The sequence below is a fragment of the Trachymyrmex septentrionalis genome, unplaced genomic scaffold (genome assembly GCF_001594115.1).
Source record: "Trachymyrmex septentrionalis isolate Tsep2-gDNA-1 unplaced genomic scaffold, Tsep1.0 scaffold334, whole genome shotgun sequence".
Taxonomy (NCBI): domain Eukaryota; kingdom Metazoa; phylum Arthropoda; class Insecta; order Hymenoptera; family Formicidae; genus Trachymyrmex; species Trachymyrmex septentrionalis.
Genome location: NW_017305499.1, coordinates 210,888 through 220,964, shown reverse-complemented (window position 1 = coordinate 220,964; position 10,077 = coordinate 210,888). Strand labels below are relative to the sequence as shown.

The 10,077-nt window shown below is 27.6% G+C and overlaps 1 protein-coding gene across 5 annotated transcripts in view; it reads left to right on the top strand.

Moving 5' to 3' along the window:
* The window catches only part of LOC108750221 (Niemann-Pick C1 protein), a 25,036-nt gene that overhangs the window by 7,486 nt on the left and 7,473 nt on the right, over positions 1-10,077 (top strand). For 4 of the 5 annotated variants that reach the window (XR_001939418.1, XM_018489542.1, XM_018489544.1 and 1 more), the window contains exons 4-16: positions 261-453; positions 2,138-2,266; positions 4,848-4,967; positions 5,069-5,286; positions 5,488-5,789; positions 6,678-6,875; positions 6,986-7,187; positions 7,273-7,570; positions 7,692-7,819; positions 8,134-8,388; positions 8,467-8,630; positions 8,722-8,834; positions 8,959-9,542. Coding sequence is in view for 4 of the 5 variants with exons in the window: in XM_018489542.1 (XP_018345044.1) it covers positions 261-453; positions 2,138-2,266; positions 4,848-4,967; positions 5,069-5,286; positions 5,488-5,789; positions 6,678-6,875; positions 6,986-7,187; positions 7,273-7,570; positions 7,692-7,819; positions 8,134-8,388; positions 8,467-8,630; positions 8,722-8,834; positions 8,959-9,542 (2,904 nt within the window). In the remaining variant the exon portion in view is untranslated. The remainder of the gene's footprint in view (positions 1-260; positions 454-2,137; positions 2,267-4,847; positions 4,968-5,068; positions 5,287-5,487; positions 5,790-6,677; positions 6,876-6,985; positions 7,188-7,272; positions 7,571-7,691; positions 7,820-8,133; positions 8,389-8,466; positions 8,631-8,721; positions 8,835-8,958; positions 9,543-10,077) is intronic. The other variant, XM_018489545.1, reaches the window with a different exon arrangement.

Sequence of the window (10,077 nt, the reverse complement as noted above, 5' to 3'; positions counted from 1 at the left end):
AAAATTATTTAATTTAATTTTAAAATAATATAGATATAGTTATAAATGTTTAGAATAATTGAAATTATATATTTTATACATTTTTAATTCTATTAACTTAAAGCTATTAACATCAAATTATATTCAGATATTTTATTTATAGCAGATTACTCATGTAAAAAGTATTTATATATGTCTATAAATAATTTTTATCAGATACAAATAAAATAACATAATAAGAAACGAATTAAAAAGACTATACGTATAATTTTTTTTTATAGAAAAACACGCCAGCTTGCAGCTGTGTGGATTGTGAACAAAGTTGTCCAATACCACCGCCGATGCCTCCATTACCAACGCCATTTTCAATATTTGGTTATGATGGTTACGAAGTTATAATGACAATTATTTTTGTATGTGGTTCCTGCCTTTTCCTTCTGTTAATGATGTGTTTCAGCCATAGGAAACGTATAGGTAAGAAATTTGATTTGATTTATGCGTATCGAAATTATATTCTTTAAATATATGTATATATAAAGGGATTCATAATTTTTATTATTTAAAATATCTCTATTACACTTTCAAAAATAGAAGAAAATATCTAAAGATGATTATTCAGTTTGATATATATTATTGATTGGTAATACTTCTTCCAAGATATTTTTTTTAGATTTTGAGATTTATGTCTTATATTTTTTTTACGGTATGTGTTATATGTTTTTACACAGTATTATAATCAATTTGACAAATTCGACAACGTAAAATGTTAAGTGATACAACTTTCAAATAACTTCGTAATTAAAATTCACCTGTTTACATCAATTTTAACATTTTTTTAGAGATAAAAGATATTGTAAGGGGGGTTTTATCACTGAAGAATACCTTACTATAAGTAAAGCAATAAACAACTTATGATTCAATATGCTTGAAAACACACTCACTGTATTTAGTAGTACAGATGCTTAGTAATAAATAAATGCTTAAAATAATTGCCCTAAACTTTAATACATTTGAGATTTCTGTCAAGGTTGAGTTCGAAAACATCACCCAGGTACTTCCGTATATCGTATTTTCCTCGTTTAACATTGGGTGAATAATAAAGATAAAACGATACACGAGGGCACTTGAATGATGTTTCCGAACTCAGTCCAACTATAATATGTCTTTTTGAACTGAATATTTCATCAAACATTTGATTTTATTCTTCAAAGAAACGAAGATATTTTAGATAATAAAGATCAATATGTATATTTTATATACATATATATTAATGTATGAAAATATACATATATTCAAAATTTGTTAAAAATAACAAATTATGAAAATGGAAAATGTATTGTGTTTTTTTAATTAAAGCTATTTTTTTTTATTATATTTTGCAGATAATTATTTTTAAAAATTTATTGAATATGTTAGTGACTAATGTAGTTAATTTGTGTTATTATTATTATTAATCATCTCTAAGCGAATATGTAAAATAAGGGTGGAGATAAGAATTGATTATGTGATTAATTTATTCTAATAATTCTTAGATATATTTTATTGTTATTGTTTGTTTTTTGTGAGGTCTTTTTTTTGCACTTATTTTATTTAAAGCTTTAAAAAACATAAAATAACGCTAAAATATTAATATTTTATTTACAAATGTACTAAAAAATAAACATTATTTTTGTGAGAAATATTAAGACAATTTACCAATATGGTTACATTTATAAATTAATATAAAGATAGTCATATTCACACACAAAGTTATATAAAATTTGCAAGATACTACGTATTAATTATTTAAGTATTGTTTTAAAAAAAAGTAATTTTTTTTTATGAATGCGCGCGTGTCATCCACTTCAGCTCGTGAAATATTTGTTGCACATTTTTTAATTTTTTTGTTAGAAGTGTTAGTGTTAACATTTGCACTAACTTTTTGTTATTTTATGAACTAATGTATATGGAGTTTTATTTGATATTATTTAGATTTTAAGAAGTGTGAATTACTGGAAAATAACTTTACGTGTGTGGAACGAACGAGTTTTTTACTTTGTTATGACTTGAAACATATAAACTACTTGAAGCATATATGACTTTCATATAATACTTATAATGTCATACAAAATAAGTACAGACTATAGGTTGTGTATGTATGGTGTGTGGATATGTATAGTTGCACGAGGAGAGGAGGTAGGAAGACAGGTGGGTAGACGGCTAGCTGCCGGATTACACCCAGGAGATGGTGCTCGTATTGCCCTCGCCGCTGACCAAGAAGACAGTCCACTTCAGTCTAAGCGTTCTAGTAGGTTTTTTCGATTCTAAAGCTCTACCTTCGATGTGTTCGTCATTGCTGTTTTCCTGTTATAGCTTTTTTATTGCTTTACAGCTTTTGTCTTTCGCTTTATTTTCAGCCCTTGCAGATCGTACCTGCCAGGATGTCAATTGCGCATTAGACAAATTTTTCACTTATTTGCACTTGGATTTATCAAGTGTTTTAGCACTAAGCTATACATAACTTGTATCTCTTGCAATGCAATACTGCATATTTGCATTACGTGACAAATTATGATAATTATCTATTGCACTAAAAATTTTAATGCTTAAGGGTGACGCTTAAAAAGTTTGCATTTTATATAATTACTATTACATGAAAAAAGCATGAACTTGATGATGTATTCCGATAATTAATATATTACGCTGTATAATCTTATAATTTATATACAATATTCACGAATAAGTGTTATAAAAAAATATTTTCAAGTTTCTAAAGAAGCATATAAATTTCTTAAAAGTAGGAAAAGTAGTTTGCAAATATCATTTCTCTGCTCACAAAAATTGTGTTGCAAATATTTCGTATGTTTTGCTTTATGTTTTTAAATTGTATATTTTTTTTATAATACTTTATGTTTTGCATGTTACAATATGTTCTAAGAATTACTTTAAATAGTTAATTTAGAAAATAAGTAAGATGTTCTGTTTATAAATTTAATCAAGAAAGAATTTCCCATCAATAATTAAAGAATAATCTTGAAAAAAAGTGAAGCAAAATTAAATTTTGTGTGTTACTTTATATAGAATATATTATATTCAAATAGGTAATTTATCTGAATTATGAAAATAGTTAAAAAATAATGAAAATTTAAAAGATATGTACAAGTCGTTTTATTTATCATATCTAGAATATTAGTGAAGTGAAATGTCTAATATTATTGAAGGGAATTTTTTTATATCTTAAAATTTAGTTATATTTATTCTAAATCACATATTCTATATTACTTTTCAAGCGTTATTTTCTTGTAAGTTAACAAAATCAATAATTTTAGTAATCTAAAAAAATTTGATTTCTTATAATTTTGTATTAATTTCAATTAAAGAACTATATCTATATCTGTAGGATACATACTAAGTACGTTAAAAGATATTAAAAGATGATTCCTCATACAAATTCAAGACAAAAACTTTATATAACCATATGTCGAAAATCGCTTAGTTTTTAAAAATACAAGGTGTCAAGAAATTTTATTTTTTTTTTAAATCTCGAAAACTACATTTGACCGTTAAATCGTATGTGAATAATGTCGAGGTCTACATCAAGACTCGCCCGAGCTGTTATTATAAGGAATATGCGGACATTTTCCTAATTTTGTGATAAGTTAATGTCTGAAGAGGGTTCAATCCGATAGTCGAAACTTGTAACGTTTTATATTTGAATTTAAACTGAGTTTTTTATTATTTTTTTCAATTTTATTTGTCTTCATTTGTAATTTATTCTTTTTAATTGTGTGACAATTTAAAAAATGTGTTTGACTTTTACTTTGTTCTTTATTTATTATTATTTATTTTGTATATAAAGAGTCCTTCTATCTGTTAAATGTCTCGAAAACTATTCAAGTTGTTTTTATAGTATTATGAACAGCATCTTCAAAATAACTTGAATATATATTATGCAAAGTAATTTCATCAAAATAATTCGAGTAATTGAAATTGTTAGAAAAATTTATAGAAAAATTTTTGTCTTCAACTTTGACATTCTACATCTTTGAAACGAAGTCATGTTAGACGTATAGTCATATGAAGTTTTTGAATTTGTGTGAGGATCATCCTTTAAAATCTTTTAGTCTACTTAGTGCATGCCATGTATAAAAAAATTTATTTTTTGCAGTAAGTAATGTAATGTGTTGGTCTCTACATTATTAATTATATTATAATTAAAGTTAAAGTTTTATTATTGTTTTTATTATTGTTAAGTTAAAAAATTATTCAATTTTAGAATTTAAGGTTTTCATAAAATGTTTTTATACTCTTATATACAACAAATTGGTTACTTGTAACATTACTATTTTTTCCAATAACATATGCAGATGATACAGTATAACACTGTCTTACACAAAATATTCCAACTCTGACACAGTGTTACACTACTCGATACTGTAAAAAGCAAAGTATAAGCGTATAAAACATGTTAATATTATCAATTTTTCAAAAAGTTATTTGAGAATCATACTCATTTTGTAATCGTCAAAAACCGTCAATTCTGAAAGATTTATAACTTAAGTCTAAATTAAAATCATTAATCTATTATTGATGCGCTAAATATAATTATAAGAATAAGAATGAAAGACTACAATACATTCTGGTGTTACACTGTGAAACTAAACTGCGTTCCAACAAATATCTTATACAGTGGAACACACAGTGTAATGTTCTATATCCCAGCTGGAAGCTAACAGCCCATTTATAATATAATTATAAGTGATAGAATATTAAAAATTTACAGCACACACACTTTTACACTCAAAATTGTTTAAGCTAATACATAATGGTGCTTAATCGAATATTTATAAACCATAAATTTATTATACTTAATACAAATATTTTTTTAGGTGTTATATCTTCCGATGAGTTACCAGCTGGCTTTGATCAAGAACAGTCCACCTTCATTGAAAAACTTGGAGCAGGTACTGACAAATTTTTGCAAGAATTTTTCTGCAAATGGGGAACAGGTAATATAATTTAAATTTTATGATATAATTTACATAGATTTAGATTATGACATTATTATGTTGTTTCATATTTGCCTACAATGACCAATATTCTTTTATAGTTTGCGCTTCTCGACCTTGGTTAATACTTTTCCTTGGCTTCCTATTGATTGTTGGCTTGGGACATGGAATAAAATACATGAAAGTTACTACAGATCCTGTGGAATTGTGGGCATCTCCGCATTCTCGATCGCGCATTGAAAGGGAATATTTTGATAAACACTTCGAACCCTTTTATCGAAATGAACAAATTATTATCACTTCTGTTGGCTTACCGAATGTATGTATTAAAATATATTAGAGTATTTTAAGTTTTCTTTGCATATATAGAACAAATTAAATTTTTAATATATATCTACAAAATAAGAAAAGCAGTAATATAATTGTTTCTTATCGTTCCTTGTAGAAATAGATTATATGTGTATTAACTTCGATTTATTATATTTTGTAATTCTTTATTTTATATAATTTTTAATTACAGATTGTACACAATACATCCAACGGACCAATTGTATTTGGTCCCGTGTTTAATGATACTTTTCTAAAAACAGTCTTTGAATTGCAAGAAGGTATTAAAAGTATAGTTACTCCTAACAATTACACGTTAGCGGACATATGTTTCGCTCCTTTAACTGGACCATTTACCGGCCCAACAACTGTCTCGCATTGTACTATTCAAAGTATTTGGGGTTACTGGCAAGACGATTTAAAAAAGTTTGAAAACTCAGAAGAAGAAGGAAATTATACAGTGAACTATTTGGATCATTTTAGAGTATGTTCACAGTAAGTAATAAAAATGAAAAAGATTGTAATATTATATATTTATTTATTTTAACCGTCTTTTTCTGAAATATGGATTTTCGGAATAAGTTATTGTACTTATCTTCATGCTCTCTCATTGTCAATCCTTAACTCTTCGATCAATCTTGAATGAGATGACATGCATGTAATGAGGATTGGAAGCATATCGACTATTCTTATGAAACCATACATTATATTATATTCATTTAAGGCAAACGTCCCAATGACCGGACATATATTTATGTCCGGACACTTACACATAATTTATTATTATTAATCTCAAATGCTCTTTTTATTACAATATGATAATTTAGTTATATTTAAAAATTATAATTAAATTATAATATTATATTTAAAAAACCATTTGAGATTAATTAATAATCAATTTTGTGTAAATGTCCGGACATAGATACATGTTCGGTCACTGAATAACTTATCTTAGTTATATTTATGAGAATAACATAAGTAAAATTTAAAGAATTGTAGAGACATACGTAGTTATATATGTATAAAATATGAAAGTGCTAATATATATTATGAGATAAAAATTAAAAACAGACTCTAAGGGATATTTATGTTTAATATATGCAGAAAAATTGATATTGATATAAAAGAAACAAACTGTATTTTAGTGATAAGATCTACTTTAGATAAATTTGTTTACATTGATATGAAAAAGTGAAAAGTTACGATAAATTTTTAAAATCAATATTTGAAGAATATATATCAGAAGTTGATAAGAATTATCGTTGAATCGTAACTATTAATAAATCTGAAGTATTTGAAAAAAACTTAATACTCTTGTGTTGAAAATGTATATAACAATATTCTTTTTTAAATCATATTTATATTTATATTTTTGTTTCTTAGAAATGCATATAATCCCGAATGTCTCGCACTTTATGGCGGCCCGGTTGAGCCAGCAATTGCAGTGGGTGGATTTTTGTCTCCGGGACAAGATCTTCATAACCCGTCATATGAAAAGGCAACCGCTATAATCCTTACTCTTCTTGTGAACAATTATCACAACAAAGCCAGATTATTACCCGCTATGGAATGGGAAGAAAGGTAAGCACGATATTTCGAAATTTACACGATAATTCGAAAGTTCTTTATTTCTGTATTCAAATAAGATTGTACTGATTGTACATCGTATATCATATATCGTTCAATTTCAGCTTTATTAACTTCATGAAAAATTGGACGGCAACAAGAAAACCGGCATTTATGGACATAGCGTTCACGTCCGAGCGTTCTATCGAAGATGAACTGAATCGTGAATCTCAATCAGATATTGTGACTATTCTAGTATCATACATTATTATGTTTGGATATATTGCAGTGTCTCTTGGCCAAATTAGATCATGTGCTCGTCTTTTGGTAAGAATCTATGTTATGTTATATGCTTAATCTTAATTTTACGTCTTTTAATATTATTGTACATTTAATCCGTTTATTTTTTTAGAACGATTCTAAGATTACTCTTGGACTTGGAGGTGTACTCATAGTGCTAGCATCTGTAATTTGTTCAGTTGGATTGTTTGGCTTTATTGGTATACCAGCTACACTGATCATTATCGAGGTTATTCCATTCTTGGTATTAGCAGTCGGAGTAGATAATATTTTTATTCTCGTTCAAACTCATCAAAGGGAAGGTAGACGTCCAAATGAATCAATCCCGGAACACATTGGTCGTACGTTGGGTCAAGTTGGCCCTAGTATGTTACTTACAAGTGTATCGGAAAGCTGTTGCTTTTTCCTTGGTATGTGTTAACAGAAAATATCGTAAACAATATACGTGGAGGAAATAAAAAAAAGAAATGAAAAAGAAAATAAAAATTATTTGCAAATAAACTTACAATTAAGATTTTTTTTTGTTTACAGGTGGTCTTTCTGATATGCCTGCTGTGAAAGCATTTGCTCTTTATGCTGGAATGGCATTATTAGTGGACTTCATATTACAAATTACATGTTTTGTCAGTCTTTTAGCGCTTGATACGATTCGGCACGCAGTATGTATAAGAATTTTATGTTATTATATATAATGAATTTTAATTCATTCGAAATTTTTATCTACAAAACTTTATAAAGACTTACTTTTCATTATTATTTTATTTTCTTCCTTTTTTCTCCCTTTCTCTTTTGTTTATTTTATATGTTAGATGCGTATGACGTCTATTACTAGCGCTATTCGTGTCATTCTATCTTCATCGTTTGTTAGATATAAAACAAGAGTAGAATGATACAAATAGTGCTAATAGCGTCTCCCTAAATATATCTTTTATATTCATGATCATATTAAATGCATAGTCTTTTTTAATTTCAGAATAACAGGTTAGATGTATGCTGCTTTATTCGCTCTAAGCGTGATGATGGAGAAGAAGTAGTAGATGGAATGTTGTATAAAATTTTCAAAGTCGCATACGTTCCGCTGTTATTGCAAAAATGGGTTCGCGCGATCGTAATGATTGTGTTTTTCGGTTGGCTCTGTAGCAGTATTGCTGTAATACCACATATTGAAATCGGCCTTGATCAAGAACTTTCTATGCCCGAAGATAGTTTTGTCCTTAAATATTTCAAAGTATGTTGTAGCCATTAGAGTATAAACGTTGAGCTAAATATGAATTATTATAAAATTGAAATTCTTTGCTTTTTTCAGTTTTTAAATAATTACTTATCTATTGGACCGCCAATGTATTTCGTCGTCAAAGATGGCCTAAATTATTCAAATACGAAAATGCAAAACTTAGTGTGTGGTGGTCAATATTGTAATAGTGATTCAGTATTGACACAAATATTTACAGCATCTAAACAACCAAATAGGTATATTACAACATGGAATAGAAAATTTTATGTATAAATTTTAATGTTTACTCTTTAGATATTGAAATATTTTTAATTTTTTTTTTTTTAGAACTTATATAGCCAAGCCTGCTTCGTCTTGGATGGATGATTATATCGATTGGTCGGGATTATCCAGTTGTTGTAAATATTTTCCTACGAACAATTCATTCTGTCCACATACTGGTATATACTTTTCTTTATAAAATTAATATACTCGTGTATATTATACTTTTATATATAAATATTTTTTTACAATAATAAATGAACTTATTTTAATTCAATTGTTTTACGTATTTTCGGTTTATAGGTCGACAATGTTTTACTTGCAATATTACTTTGAATGAATACAACAGACCAGTGCCCGTTGACTTTAATAAATATGTATCATTCTTTCTGCAAGACAATCCCGACGAAACATGTGCTAAAGGAGGTCACGCAGCTTATGGACATGGTGTGAATTATATTACTGATCCTAAAACAGAAATGTCAACAGTCGGCGCTTCATATTTTATGGCTTATCACACTATCCTCAAGACTTCAGCCGATTATTTTGAATCGATGAGAGCAGCCAGGGTAGTAGCGGCGAACATAACCAATATGCTTAGCTATAACTTGAAAAGGCATAATGAAAACACTACTGTAGAAGTTTTTCCCTACAGTGTTTTCTACGTATTTTATGAGCAGTATCTAACTATGTGGCCTGACACATTGCAGAGTATAGGAATCTCATTGCTAGCTATATTTGTGGTTACTTTCTTATTAATGGGTTTAGATATCTTCTCATCACTCGTGGTTCTAATTACAATCACAATGATTGTCATTAATATTGGTGGTCTGATGTATTGGTGGCACATAACTTTGAATGCCGTGTCTCTAGTAAATCTTGTTATGGTAAGTTGATCATTGTAAAATTAATATATTTAGTTTATATTGTTCACATATTATGTATGGATTTATTTATGGATTGTTAGTATCTGGGCATTTTTCATAGTTATATATTTAAAAATTTGATATTTAATATGGAACATTGAAATGAAACAATAAAATGTTTAAGAACTGGAAAGAATACGGGCAGTAGGAGTCAAGCGCAGAAGACGTCGCGCAAATAATATATCTATGAAGTGTGAAACTTCTTTATTCATTGAAACGCACTTTAGTGAATAGAGAAGTTTCACATTTCATAGATATATTATTTGCGCGACGTCTTCTGCGCTTGACTCCTACTGCCCGTATCCTTTCCAGTTCTTTGATTTATAAGGAGTCTTGGTTAGTTTGATTTATAATACCGATTTAAAAAGATATTAGGTCAATCAGAAAGTTCCGTCCGTTTTTTTGCAAAAAGTATAATTTTATTTAAAAAACAAAATAAAAAAGTACCTTAATCAAAATTTGTCCATTGTTAGTGATAACTTTTTCCTATCTTTCG